General features: G+C 38.3%; 1 protein-coding gene across 5 annotated transcripts in view; it reads right to left on the minus strand.

Moving 5' to 3' along the window:
• The window catches only part of CDKAL1 (CDKAL1 threonylcarbamoyladenosine tRNA methylthiotransferase), a 629,466-nt gene that overhangs the window by 233,094 nt on the left and 380,858 nt on the right, over nucleotides 1-15,514 (minus strand). For all 5 annotated transcript variants that reach the window (XM_081827610.1, XM_081827609.1, XM_081827611.1 and 2 more), the window contains one exon: nucleotides 6,597-6,763. In XM_081827610.1, coding sequence (XP_081683736.1) covers nucleotides 6,597-6,763 — 167 coding nt within the window. The remainder of the gene's footprint in view (nucleotides 1-6,596; nucleotides 6,764-15,514) is intronic.

Raw genomic sequence — 15,514 nt, forward strand, 5'->3', positions numbered from 1 at the left:
TTTGCTGATGGACAGGCCCAGGCGCATCTGAGGCTACAGAACTGTAACGTGGGGAGGAGCCTGCAATCATGCTTATGTGGAGGAGCATTTTAGTTTCATCTTTCATCATAAGTAGTCAAGTCATTTGGCAAACAGAGCTGGGGCCTCCCCTCCATCCTTCCCTCCCTTCCAGAAGGGCTGCTCCCAGCACTCAGCATTAGGCTCCCAGGAAAGCCTGACACACTTTTTATTATGGATATGAAACCTTTTAGAATTTGATGCAGGCTCCCCCACCCCCTCCATTTTCAGATAGGCGCAAACTTCGGCTTCCACTTTCAGATGTGTCAGGGACCTCTTGATATTCACAAATGCCAGGTTCAGAATGAAGTGCTGAGGAGTATAACTGGCCAGAAAATGGGTACCAACAGTCAGATCAAATCATACACTGACATCCCAAAGCTAAATATGGATGGCAGAAGATTTCTCCTCTCCACTTCCTTGCTTAAAATAAATCATCTAACATGTCCTTCCATTTATCAAAAGGGGGAAATATTTTGTATACAACAGCACAAGTCTATTTGCATATTTCTGTTATTCTGAAAAGTATAAGCCATAAGGAAAAATAATTTTAAGGGCCCCCATGTGAATTATTGACTTGAGTTTGGAAATTCTGTATTGCTTTGACGCAACAGAAATACAGCAAGTCCTGAATTTGCTATTATTTTGAAACTATGAGGCAGCTTTTAGAAGTCTGCCAAACCAAACATATTATTAATACTCATAAATTACCATGTGGCATATTTATTGTCTTTTACCTGATAAATTAATTTTGATAAATATCCAATTAGGTTAGAATATAAGATCATTTAAGTGGAAGTAAATATACAAAAATCAAGGGTAGCGGAAAACTATTAGTCATTACAAGATTTCTCAACCAAAAACAGATGCAACATTTTAAATATCACTATTTATGATCAATCTTACATAATATAACATAAATATACTAAATGTAAATCTTGTAAAAAACTACACATTTTAACTGAAGCTAAATAAAATGTAGTATAATATCAATGTGAATAGTATTTTTAGTGATATTTTACAGAGTAATATAAATTGAAAAGTAATTTGATTTGTTCATAACGTGGAATGTAGTTAAATCGTTAATAACAAGCATTTGCGCTCCAGATTAATCAACTTGCCCTCTCTGGACCAGGCTGTAAGTGATGTACTAAAATTCGGATATAATTTTAAGACATACAGGAATCTTAAGGGAGATAACAGTTATTCTAAATTATTCATAACACAGGGAGAACCAGAATAGCTTAGATAAATAAAATCCATAGATACTTCCTATATCCCTTACCGGTCAACAGCTTTAATATCTTTTCCTTACCAGCCAACCATAAAATGAAAAACAAGACAAATTGCCTGATTTTAATTTCTCCTCCTTGACCATCATCCACTGCTGACTCCTCTGATGGGAGATTATAAAAATCAAAATAAAACAAAACAGTGAAAGCTAAGGAGTGGGAAGGAGAAGAAAGAAGCTAAGAGCCTAGATAATCTATAAATTAAGTAATCATACAGTGAGCTCATTTGCTCAGGTAGTTCTAAAGATACTATCTATCATTATGATATTTTAGCAGGGGAAATAAGTAAAACTCATCCCTTAGACAGATCTTCCCTCACCATCTCGTACCTCTTCACAGAAGTGACTCATAGGTGAGAAACACACGTGACAACCATCCACAAAGTCTTCCAAAACTAGATGTCAGCACAGATATGAAGATACTTCAATGTATATGAGACATTCAGTCAAGGAACAGCTAAACTTCAGAGAAATCACATCATTCCGTACACATTCATTAGGCATGTCATCACAGGCCCTGAACTGCAAAGATGTGACCAAGATAGCCTCTCCCTAAAAGGTGGCAACAGTTCTGTTCGGTTTACATGTAAACAAGTGATCACAGAGCATGGTGATGAGCGCCCAGAGATATGCTGGACAGAGTCTGACAGAGCACAGAGGGAATCTGGGAGCATTCGGGAAGGCTCTGTGAAAAGATGCAGTGCAGTAGAAAGCATTGTAGAATCAGACAAGATAAGAAACCAGTCCGGGTGCTAACTACTTATGTAATTTGACCAATAATTAAAGCGTTCTAAGATGTGGCTTCTAAATCAATAAAATGAGGAGAATAATATCTCTATAGGTAGCTTATTTGAAGAAGGAAAAGAGATGATGTGTGGAAAGCAATCAGCGTGGTTTCTTGAAAATAAGGAGCAGTTGATAAACTGTACTGATGTTATTCTTATGCCGTCTTGAAAAAAGGTACCAGTGATCTCTGGTGCCTTAGGACAGGTAGCCACGGTGTCACCGCCACTGGTCTCCAGACACTGTGTGGGGTTCACAGGTATCGTACTGTCTGAATTAATACCTTAGCTGCGGGCTACCTACAACTAGGAGGGCAACACTAAGCAATGCGGTTCACGAGTGGTCAAGTTCACCGGCCACACCACCTTCTGTAAAGGTCAGAGGTTCTCTCAAGAGGAAGAGGCCAGGGTTATTACCTTAGTAATATCAATAGGAGAGCAAACACAGAGCGAAAATCTCTCTTATCTGCCATGATAGGGGCCATATATTAGTCAACACACGTAGTAGCAAATGGCAGTATGTCTGATTCACTCATTACCGATGGTCATCACGTGGTAAGAATGGAAAGAGAAAAAGTTAAAGTAGAAATTTCCCGAGTATGAAAAACCCGCGAATGCAGGAGGCATCGCAGAGTACTAAGGGGATGAGAACACGGGGATGCACTGGATGAAGGCATCTTAAGGCTGCTGTATGCCAAGCTAAAGAGTGTATCTTCTTCCTGTGGGTAAGGGACAGGTGCTGAAGTCTTTAAGATGAGCTAAGATAGGTTTTAATCCATTGTTTTGTCTATTGTTTCAACCTCATGTCCATATTTAATAAGTACTGCATAAGGTTATACTTATGTTTCTGCAATTCTAGGATGCTTTTCCAAGATACATATACGTAAGTACAAATGTTTGAGATATCTCTTTGTCAGCTACCTCATCACTTAAAATGAATCTCAAATTATTTTTTTAAGGCAGCAGTATGTTAAAATTAGGGTTTGTAGATGTTCCAAACAACACTTGACTTCTTGCCTGCCTGTTAAGGATTAAGAATTCTCCCTCCCTCCCTTTTATTCACTACACATTTATTCAACCTCTACTACATAAAGTGCCACACATAATGCTAGACTCTTTTTTTAAGTAGGCTCCATGCTCAATGTGGAGCTTGAACTCATGACCCTGAGATCAAAAGTGACATGCTCCACTGACTGAGCCAGCCAGGAGCCCCTAGATGCATGATAAAACCTTAAAAGTACATCCTATGTTAACTATAATATGCATCTTCTGTTCCTATGGAGATTTAATAAATAGGAGTATCAACAGATCTATTTTTCCACATTGTACTTTTAAATAATGACAGAAACTTTGATATTTTCCTTTAAATGATTTCCCCTTTGTGGGAAACCTGGGTGGCTCAATGGGTTAAGCATCTGACTCTTGACTTCAGTTCAGGTCATGATCTCAGAGTTGTGAGATCGAGTCCCGTGTCGGGCTCCAGGCTGGGTGTGGAGCCTGCTTAAGATTCTCTCTCTCCCTCTGTGGCCCCCACCACTCTTTTACTCTCTCTCTCTCTCTCAAAAAGAAAAAAATTCCCCTTTAAGCTGTTCAATTAAATACATACACACATACACAAGCAAGCAAGTTGGTAAAAGGGTTTTAAGAAAGACTGCAAGAGTCAGGTGAATGTGAAGTAAACAGAACAAGGAAAAGAAAGGGAAGGAAAAGAGCCCAGAGAAGTGCTCTCTAATTAAAGTCTGAAGCATGAAGCATCTTCCAGAAACCTAAGAAGGCATGGTCCTACCAATACAATTATCAAGGAACCCTCACTGCGAGGGTATTAAAGCATCAAAGTAGTTATTGCAAGAGTGGGTTCCTTCTATCCCCACAGTTTAAAAGACATCACCACCTGTCATTCACCTGTGTTATTTTTGTTTTGATTTTTTTCTCCTGTTTTCTTTTTTCTTCTTATTGGTGAACTCTCTCCAGCACTCTTTAGATAAGTCAGGTAATTTCAGTAGAGTGCCCTAGGCTTAGAGAGAGGAAAATGGGGAAGCACAATGCATTGGTGGGCACGGGCTGAGGCTCAACAGGGTTGGGCTCCCTTTTCTGATGTCCTGTTTCACACGGGGGAGCCGGGGAAGCCTCTGCAGCTCAGTTCCTTTTCCTGTTACACAATGAATGGTGTGTCTGGGGGACATGGCAAGCTCTGGGCTCTCCCACTCAGAGGAGAATGTGAAGAACCGCCGAGGCCAAGGTATGAAGGTCTTGTCCAAGCGTCAAAGGAAGACTCTTCAAGCTCTTCCTTTCAGATGGCACGAGTCTTTTCCTCTTGCATACCTTGGCTTCTTTCTTTCATTTGCTCTGTTCTCCTTTGGACTGCCTTCTCCCTTGGTGTGGGTATGACAGGGCTGGATGATTCCCAGCTTCTCTACAGCAGAGAAGTGAGTGCCTTTCTTTGGGACAACTTCTACAGCCTCTCCTGACCAGAATGTTAAGACTTGGAAGGTCGAGGCTATAGAGTGGGCTCTGTAATTTATTTTTCAAAGAAGGCCCTTCCTTTATCCATTCTTGATTCACTCATTTACTGAAATGTAATGAGTGAATGGGTAGGGTACACCCAGAGATGGAAATGACAAGGTCCTTGCCTTATAAAGATGACAATGGAGGAGGGAAGGCCAACATTACAGATATCTGACAACGAGAGTTTTAAAAGGGTAACATCATGACAATCAGAACTTGTTATCACTCCAACCACAATCTATGAACTAAACAGCTGGTGTTTTTCCAGGTAAAGTGTAAAGTTATGTTTAGCAACTTCTGCTGATTTTCAGAGCTCTCCTGGAGCATGCATTTGGAGGTCAACAACTCCCCCACTACTTTAGATACTGAGCAGAAGGATTTGCTATAAATGCAGCATTCGCTTCTGTAACCTTGCAATTAACTGAAGTGCTGAATTTATTCCAAGAGATACTTTATTCAGTCATCTCAGAGTCTATGCATGATCTTCCCCCTTACGTTTACTCCCTACTTGAACTTTGCTGATTCTAGTACTATGGTTCCCTTGGTCCTCGATGAGATTTTTTTCAAACCACACATCTAGCATATCGCCTGGTAGATGCCCACCTTTACTTCAAATGCAGCAGGACTTACCATATTTGATTTTTACAGAGAAGTCACTTGCTTTTTTCAAGTGTTGGGTCAAAGGGTTACGTATAAATTGACATACGTGCAACTTATTTTTCAATAGCAAATTTTAACTGTCCCCACTGTCCAAAGTACTAACCTATTAATTATATACCTTTACTAAAAAGATCTGGCTAGAGAATATGTGAAAAACAAAACTGAAACTGCTGAATTTCTTCACTGTATATTTATAATTAACAATCAGACTGCTACCGAATCTGTTTTCAGAATTTCTAAAATACGCTGCTGATATGAGGGAGGCTTTTCAGCACAACTTCAACAAATACAGGCCTCAAATCAAATCAACAAAAACAATCTTTGCAATTGTTGACTTTTCATTGGGATTTGTGCATTAAATTTTAGCAGCTATGCTTGCTTTTAGATTTGGGAATGTTTTTTTCCTGCACAAAGTAACTGTAAAGAACACAACTGATAAAAATATAAGTGCCTCTTTCTATACTTTGTACATGATTTTCAAACAGCAGTTATTAGTTTTCTTATCCATAACTATGGGTCCAATGTAATTATTTTATTCCTCAAACAGCTGTCATGGATCCTGGCATGCACTTTTTCATTTAAATATCCCTATTTCTTGCTCATATTTACTGTGGCAATTGTCATCCAATGCCAGATACTTGTACACATGCCCATTTTTCTAGTTTCATGGTAAGCTCCTTGAGGGTAAGTACCTGACCCGGGGAAGGGATACAAATGAGACCAGGCATCTCCCATTGCCACAACCCCTTCGTGTTCACAGTGACCACAAGAGAATCAAGGAGAGGAATACCAAGCTCTGTCTCTCTAGGATTGCACTTCATCCCTAACTGTCTCCAGACAAAGGGAGGAGATTTAAAATATCCTCAAACTTACAGCCCAGTATCCTTACTGATAGGGCTCACAGCAGTTCGGATAACGTGCTCACAACCGGTTGCAAAATTAATGCAATGTCTTAGCATGCCTAAACTAGACTAGACCAGGTACTGAGTAAAGGAACTGAGGCAAATTTATGCAAAGGGAGTCTGAGGGGCTGCAAAGAAGAAACAAAGAACTGTGACGAGATGGCATGCGCTAGAAAATCCAAGCAACGTTCATTGAGAGCAAGCAAAAACAAGATGTGCAGACTGACGGAAGAGGATTTGAAATTCTCCACTTATTCTTAGTAACATGGGACCACAATAAATAAATAAATAAAGTGCAAGAGGTTTTAAATGTAATCCGTGTGCTGAGGCTGAGGCTGCCACATTGTCTTGGACTGGTTCGTGTCTGTGTCAGCAGGGAAATGGGGTGCTTTTCCTTACCTCCAGATGCTCTAAAATATAGGGTGGATTTGTCATGCCAAGCCTCAGCATTGCTCCCTCAGGAATCACTTCAACCAGTTGCCACAGCAGTGCGGGGAGATTGGTGCCAATGTCCCTGCCGTAAGCCCCTGTGTCTTCACTGGTCAACCATATCTCACAAACACCCTCTGTGAATCAAAGGAGATAATTAACAAATCTGTTGCAGAGCTGTTTCCCTCATCATACAGCTGTTCACTCTTTTTAATGCAGTATTACTCAACACCATTATGCAGGCAGTCTGGGTATTCAATTGCAGAAAAAAAGCAGCTTATCCCATGGTGGCACTGGGTTATTAAGTTCATTTTATGAACACCAGAGAGTTACAACAATGCTGTAAATTATCGGTGAGTCCTATGGAGTGATTAACATTCACAGCCAATCAGTTCAACCGTGCTTCCTCCAAAGCACTTTGATCAGGACTAAAGCGACAATCCCATCACAATGAATACCTATTTTATTGAGCACCGTAAGCCTTGGAACTGAAACAGTCACTGAACAGAATAGGTACCATCAGGAGTTAACTCACTAATCAGTCTGTCAACAACCCAAAGAAAAATGTCAAGTGTAGTTAAGGTTTAACTCACAAATTATTAATTATGAGGTACCCATTTCTCCTGCAGTAACTATTCTAATTTGTTTTCTTTATTCAATTAAGAGTAGAGTGCTCTGTATTGCTGCACTCAAGGAAGTTGGTTGCTGTATAAACTAAGTATTTGTGCCGAAGAACCTGTTTACTGACAGCCTGCATCCTATTTTCCATCAATCAGACTTTAGGAGAATGTCTGTATGTTTTGTTGTTATTGTTATTATAAAGAATCCTGACTTCAAATATTATGGCCTGCAATAACATCCTTCCAAAAATCAGAAAGAAATACGTCTGGATAATCTAGTATTATTTAAAATGAATAAAACAGAGTTAGCAAGAGCCACCCAGGTTTTCAGAACCTTTCTGAAAGCATATTCGATTAAAGGATTAGCCTGTTTTAAAAGGCCAAATGATTCACACAAAGCTAAGACCAACAATCAAATAGCCCTGTGAAATTTGTTCATGCTAAAGTGATTTGTTGCTTCAGAAGAACCTCAGCACACACACCAGGCCCACAAAAACGACAGCCTGACCCAAAAGTATACTTTTCTAGAAAGAGTCTTCAAATTATAATTTTAAATTGTCTTTAGTTGATGGAAGAGAAGAATTTTAAAAATACATTTAAAGAGTCTTAGCCAAGAGAGACAACAAATAAAACATGTGGCTTTTGGTGAATGTGAACTTAAAAACTTACAGAAAAGAGAAGCGAAAAGTAAAGGCCTTTACTCTCTTTAATGCCTTTCACAGAGGTGGAAAAATATACATGAAGCTGAGATCTCCAATAACTATTCTTTCCTCTAGAATAAGAGATATATTTACTTTCCCAAAAACCAGCCAAACCACATAACAACATGTTTCACTTTTCCCTACGGGTCTATCTTTCTGAGACATGCACATCCTCACACACACCCATACAACACAGAAAATACGAGGATAGAAATAAAATTTTAGTTTCCTGAAATTAAAGAATAACTTAGCATAGAGAACTGGAGGTATCAAAAAAAAAAACAAAAAAACCCAGCCCTATTTAAAAAGTTGGAGATGTTTTCAGTATCTGCAAATCAGCAGTGCTACGAATATATGGGTTTTCTTTATTTCAATTAAACATGTAGTTCCAGAAATCAATAAAAATTTGCTTAGTTTTAATCATTTAATAAAAAGTTTTCTCTTCAAAAGAAATAGTCTGCCATGTTCATAGGTTACCTTTGTAGTCTGACAATTTTATAAATACTCTCCGTACATGGAGTAAATATTTTTCTATTTTAAAAAGAAGGGTTGCAATTAGTGGTATCATCTTTATTTGAATATTACATATACCATTATACAGTGGACTCCTACAACCTTTTTTTGGGGGGGGCGGTGTTTTTAAACTTATCACAAAATCCACTCCAGGAAAAGAGACGGCTAAAGTAACAACATATATGGATTTTAAAACACTCTGAAAGAGGTTATAAAAACAGGACATTATCCATGATTTTCCAGTTACTGGCACTTGAGCAACACAATATGAATATTTTAAAATGAACAGAATAATTTTAATTTATAATTTTTCCATCCAAATGGTTCCATGTTACGCCTTATGTAGGGAGAGCGAGTTCCTGGAACAGTGCCTTGCTGTTGCTAGATGAATATAGAAGGGAGACGATCACTATGAATAGGAATGGAGATAACATCCATGCAGAAAACCATGGATAGGTGGGGACCAATAGCCCCCTGGTGGGCTGAAACTTCAAATTAAATCACATAAAGAGGAAGCAGCTGTAACACTAAATCAGCAACAACAGGAATAATGGTCTTGATGTCTCCAAGATCAAGGCTGCTAAAATGCTCTATATAATAGCAACGTGGGTTAAAACACAATGAAATGAGAGCACATGTGCAAAATGTGAAATCCCAGGACTTTCGGAGAATTGGGCCTTGCCAATTCTATCCCCTAATTTGTCAGAGATGGTTTTGCTCTTAATCAACGTGAGAAAGTCAGATTTTGCAAGGTTCTATCTCAAGAATTCCAATGAGTTCTGATCCTTCAAGTCGTTAGGATATAGAAAGTCATTTCATACAAACGGTGAAGCTAAATGCAGAATCCCCATCCTGACATCCTTTTCTCTGGGAAGTCCTGTGATTACTCACTGTGCAAGTAGTTCCTGTCAGGTCAGCTTGCATATGAATTCACCAGGGAAAGTGAAGGCTGCAGTCTGTGATCACTAATGGAGACTGGGACACACGCATGCTTCTAGCTGCACACTTAATTGGCTATACTTATGGACAGAAGGGCTTGCCTAAACAGCTTCCCTCCTTAAGGACTTCAGTTATGAGCTATACTCCTTTGCACATTCATTTCTTTATTGGTCTATCAAACATTTATTAAGCCCTTACCTACTATGTGCCCTGCATCAATTCCAGCTCATGACAGATATGGATTCATCATTAAGCTTCTGTGAGCTAACACTGGCTATTATCCAGGAGCTGGCAACGGGACATTAACAGACACCCTGGGAACTTCACATACATCCCTATCAGTGGTGGTGGAGGCGGAGGGGGTGGGGACTGGAGAACACAGCCTCAGAAACCAGAATGAGAGGCGAGCTGGGCTGGCTCAGAGTGAGGATGATGTCAGCTACAATGAGATAGGCCCAGTCTGCACTCCAACGTGGACTTTGATGAATACGTGTCAGAAAAACAAACACACAAAAATAAAAAAGAGACGCAAGCAGGAAGAACTGAGATAAGAGTAGTGAATGCTCAGTAAAAACTCCCAGGCCTGTAAAAATAAGTACGTGCAAAAAAAGAAAGTAGGAGGTGGAAAAGTGGGAGACAGAAATTAGCTTTTTATAAGCACTGGAGGAAAGATTTCACTTTTTCCATCTGATCTGATTTTTTTCATCCATCTGATTTTTGTTTGTTTTCCTGAAATTGTCCATTTTGCCTTTTCTAATGAACATAAGGTTCATCAAATCATCTACCTTCCTTTTGTTGTTGTTAATTCTGGTGAAAAGATGAGCAAATACTAGGAAGGAATGAAATGCATCTTACCAGGGAAAATCCTCTAAAAAGTTCAATTATTAGAATCCATTATCATTTTACCCAAGTAATTACAGATCAGCCTACACTTGAAACACACGGTATTTTTTCCCCAAATGGAGAACAACCTCCACAGCTGGACTCTGATCTCTGCTCCACAGTAATTTGAGATGACAGAGGACAGAAAAAGGAGAAGACATAAAAGGTTCACAATAAAATATAATATCCTCAAATAAAAGAGTCTCACAACAAAGAAAATCCTTTTTGAAAAATCAAACTTTGCCAAAACTCAATTTCAAAAGCTTAGGACTCACTGTAACTTGTCCTATGTAGGGGCTTCACTTTAACAGATGAAAATATGGGCAAAAACTGATTTCATCTAATCAGAGAACTGACTTTTTCCTCCAGTGGCTCTTGCTTCATCGTTTGGAAAATTTCTACCATACTAAGGTGATTCATTTATTCCACTGGGAGTAGAGTCTCTAAAAGTAAGGATTACAAAAACAGGAAAACTGTAAACAGTGATTAATGGGATCGAAAGTTTAAGAGGACCAGATAGCCAGAAAATCTTTATCCATGACACAGAATAAAAAAGTCACCTCAAAATCTGCTAAGTCTTTCTTCCTCAGAACATGCTTGCTCTCCTCTTATCCTTCTCTCTTGCTCCCTTCATTCCTGCCCTTGCCCTCCCCTTCCTTCTCTTTCTTCACCATCCCATTCCAGCACTCAATCTCCATCTTCCTCAAAGGCCAATAAGGAATATGAATTAAACATACATTATGTTGTATTTATTTAATATGCATTCAATTCTCTGCTCTTAATTCCTGATGCTCTCTTTTAAGGGTGACAAGAGCACATTAATTAGATTTTTATGGGTTTTTGTTTTTTCTTAAAAAAAACACTTAGAAAATTCACAAATAACTATGACTTATTACGCATTTGAAGGGTCATGAAAATTTCGTCAATGGTGATGCTTTTAAGTAATAATATATATATAGACAGTCCTCCACCTAATTAATCTATTCACTTAATAGGGAATTAGACAATATATCTTCTTCGGTCCCTCCTAATCCTATTATTGGATGCTCAAGAGTTTTATAAAAAACTCTTTTCAATTAAAAAAAAAAAACAACCCTAAAGTGACAATATTATTAAAGATAGCATCATAACAGGACCAACCATGGCTATCCTGGATAAAACAATGACATACCACTGATAAAGACAAGTATTAATTACCTAATTCTTCAACTATATCATTTATACTATTTTTGCAAACTAACAAAAGTTACCAGAGGCATGAAGGTGTTTTTTTGCTAACTTTTTATTTTGAACAATGTTACATTTATAGAAAAATATCAACAGTAGTACACCTAATACCCATATCTCCTTCACTCAGACTCCGGAACAACAGTTTGCCACATTTGTGCACTCACTCTCTCTCTCTCCACACGGATAAGCACACATGGTTGGTTTTTTTGTTTTTTTCCGAGAATTGGTTGCAGACATTGTGACACTTTAAATCTAGATATGTCAGCACGTACCTTCCAAGACCAAGAACATTCTCTCTCATAACCACAATACAATCACTGCCCTTGGCAAACCTAACACTGGACATCACTCTCACTGCAGCCACTGAATTTCCTGCTGCAAGTCCTGCAGCACAAGACTCTGTGCTTTAGCATATGCTCTTCCCTCTAAAATGTCTTCCACTCTTCTTTGCATCATGAATACAGATTAAGGGAAATTTTCTTGACCACCCAGACTAATTTAGATGCTCCTCTTCTGTGCTCCCAAGCATCTTGTGTAATATTTTGTATCACAATGCATTATAGTTAGTGGTTTGTTTCTTTCCCCTGATACGATATAAGCATCCCCAGGCAGGTGCCAAAACCTTACTAATACATATATGCCTAAGAATTACTACACTGCATAACACACAGGAAGCACTCAATAAATTCTGGTTCCATATACATACAGATGTACATAGAGTGTGTGGACAGGAGTATACTAGGTTCTGTATTAGGCAGCAAGGAAATAACAAATTAAATTTTCTTTGGACAATATGGAAATGCAGCTTGAATGTGGCCAAGTGTGTTGCATGGGCTCTTAAATTCTCCATAAGCTTAGCAGTCTTGCTTAAAGTTCCCTATTACCCGATAGTGATAGCTGGATAGCACAGCAAGTAAATACAAACTATTTTTTTTTTTTTTACTTAAAAGTAAGATTTTCCACTTATAGGTAAGTTCGGATAGATCAATTATCCACAAGACAATTAAACTTTAAAATTAGCATTTTTATTGCTTTAATATCAAGAGTTAGCAGAGTATTTGAGAGCATCCTGTCCTCTGTGATCACAGCACTACACGGAAAAGAAGCTGTTGACATAAATTGATCATGTTGTCGCTAAACAAAAGAAACCTGTTTAATTTATTTCTTTTGAAAGGTCATAATCAGAGAGAATACTGTTTATTTTCATACTTCTACAAGAATCTGGAAATAATGGAAAGCTAAAAACAAACTAAACACCACAAAAGGATGACATACTTTCTGAAAACAAGGCATCTGACTCCCCAGGCTCCAAAATCGGCAATAAGCCTCAATGAGGCAGATTGAGTTCATCCTCTTAATCCCACAGTGTGTTTTATGCCATATATGGTCTTTTCTAATACCCCTAGAGAGGATACAGACAGCAGTGTCTATGAATGGGCCCTCTGGTATTTTAACAGGATATGTGGAAAGATGTTATATTGTCTTTAAAAAAATCACAACAGCCTCAACTTCCAGAAGTCCAAATATTACAGATACAAAAGGAAGTCGGAAGAGGGAAAAAAGAAAGGAACAAGATGCCTACAACACAGTACCTTGTGTTCAGAAAAAGATTAGTATCAGGTGATCAGGGGATGGATAAAAATTGCTCTGGATTCCAAGACTAAGTTAAAGAATTACAGAATAGTTTAGAGCATAAAGGAAACTAAAGAAGCAAAGCATTTTGTATTACTTGGGCCAATGAACCCAATTACAGAATGAAGGACAAATAGAACTTAAATTTTAAAAGGACAGAATATCTTTATGACTGATGTTTTATGGTCCTAAAGGTCTTTCTCAAAAGTGAACTCCACCAAATCTATAGTCAAATAGGACCAGAAATTCTGTAGTTACCATTAGGGAAATTCGACTTTGAATATAAAACTTATAAATTAATAATTTCAAATGCTTAAACAGCAGGTACAGTTTTCCACTTTCTATCACATTCTTATATTCAGTTTGAAGGTGCAGCAGGTGGACAGCTTAGGTGTCCTAATACAAATAAAGCAACATCCATCCATCCATTCATCGCTCATTCTTCATCTAGCAAGTATCTGTTGAGCATTATAATGTGCCAGACACTGTGCTAGATCTTAAATGAAATTTATTCATGTGAGGTATACAATAAACTAAAAGATGAATAATATACTGTCAAGTATAAGTAAGTGCTATAAAATGTTTAAAAGAAGGATAAAGAATGAGCGATAAAGTGGTTGGGTCAGGACGTTGTTATTTTTGACGAGGAGTAGCTGAGGAAGACTCGGGATGACACGAACCCTGAATGAACCAAGGCGTTACGTGCACCAAGTGCATTTAGCTGCAGGCAGGGCACTTGCAGCAGAGGAAATTAAGATCCAGCATCAGCATGTTTATCGTTCCCAAGCAACCACAACGAGGTCAGTGTGGTTGGGGTGAAGTGGTGGAAGAGAGGAATTTGTGGTGAAAAAGAATTATAAGATGGGAGCCAGTGGGGGCATAAGTGGTTGCAAGAGGTTCAAGCTCACCAAGCAGAGCTAAGGGAACAAAAATTACATGCTGATAACCTATTCACTGTCATAGGCAATGAATATGCAACATGTATATTATACTTGCTAGTGAAAGCTCTCAATAACTCTGTGCTTTAAGATATTTTCATGTTTAAGCTCATGAATATTCGGTGCCATTTCAGAATTCTCAAATCACTATACTTGGTATATAAGTAGAAACAGGAAAAGGAGTAACAGATAATGTCAATGTCCAGTCTGTCTACAAAAATTACTTTCTTTTGCTCTTTTTTTAGAGGGACTATTATAATTGACCAAAATGCCTGAAATCAGACTCACAAAATTAAATAGAAACAAGTAAAAGGAACCTGAGACCAGTAACACATTTATGCCATCTAGTTGGCAGCACCTAGAGGGAAAGGAGGGAAAGGAGGTGGTGGTGATCTTTTATCTATTCTGTTTCATCTCCCTTCAACAGAGCCTAAGGATTACTAAGGAGCCCCCAGCTTCTCACTTCACATCATTTAAGTTGACATCCAACAAACCAACATTTGCCACAAACTCAGACAATCTTCAGAGTTTGAACCACTGCTACAGTTTCAGAAGGAAGGACAAATAAGAACAAGTAAAAAAAATCCTTTCTCATGAGGCAGGAAAAGGAAAGGAAAAATTCATTTTTCCTTCATTAAAGAAAAAAACAGGCTCACCCTCAAGAACCTACTACCCGCACACCAAGTAACTATAGTGATAAATAGCATAATTCAGGTCAGATTGGCTCTTTTTAGCTACCATACTTTGGCAACTGACCAAAAAGTGGGTTAAAATACTCCTGTAAATGTTTAAGTGTGCCCTTTTCAGGTCTGATGTTACGGAAATCTGAAGATGTTTTTTTTTCTGGTGAATAAAAAGTAAAAAAAAGGGGGGTCGGGTGGTGAGCACTGTCCCTACATAATGAAAGAGTAAGGTGCAACTCTAAGACAAAAAAATATTTAAAAGTTTGGAAGGTCTATGGAGAAGCAGGTAGTTGTGCCCTAAGGAAAAAAGAATAATCAGATAGGAAGGTCTGATACATACCCCACATATCAAAGATTTAATGATCAGCTATCTTTTCAATTTAAAATTTCTAAAAAGAAAGCACTATAAACACTTGCAGGTGGTATTAATGAAAGGTGATTTTACCATCCATTATAGTAAAATAACATATATACCAATAACCAACTCTATAACTTGACCAAGCTATGCTAATCAAAATTATATCTACCGGGTGCCTGGGTGGCTCAGTCATTAAGCATCTGCCTTCAGCTCAGGTCATGATCCCAGGGTCCTGGGATTGAGTCCCACATCGGGCTCTCTGCTCGGCAGGAAGCCTGCTTCTCCCTCTCACACTCCCCCTGCTTGTGTTCCCTCTCTCACTCTCTCTCTCTCTCTGTCAAATAAATAAATAAAATCTTTAAAAAAAATTATATCTACTGATGGTGTTTCAG

Source organism: Leptonychotes weddellii, chromosome 8 (assembly GCF_054177405.1).
Source record: "Leptonychotes weddellii isolate Sample4059 chromosome 8, ASM5417740v2, whole genome shotgun sequence".
Lineage (NCBI taxonomy): Eukaryota > Metazoa > Chordata > Mammalia > Carnivora > Phocidae > Leptonychotes > Leptonychotes weddellii.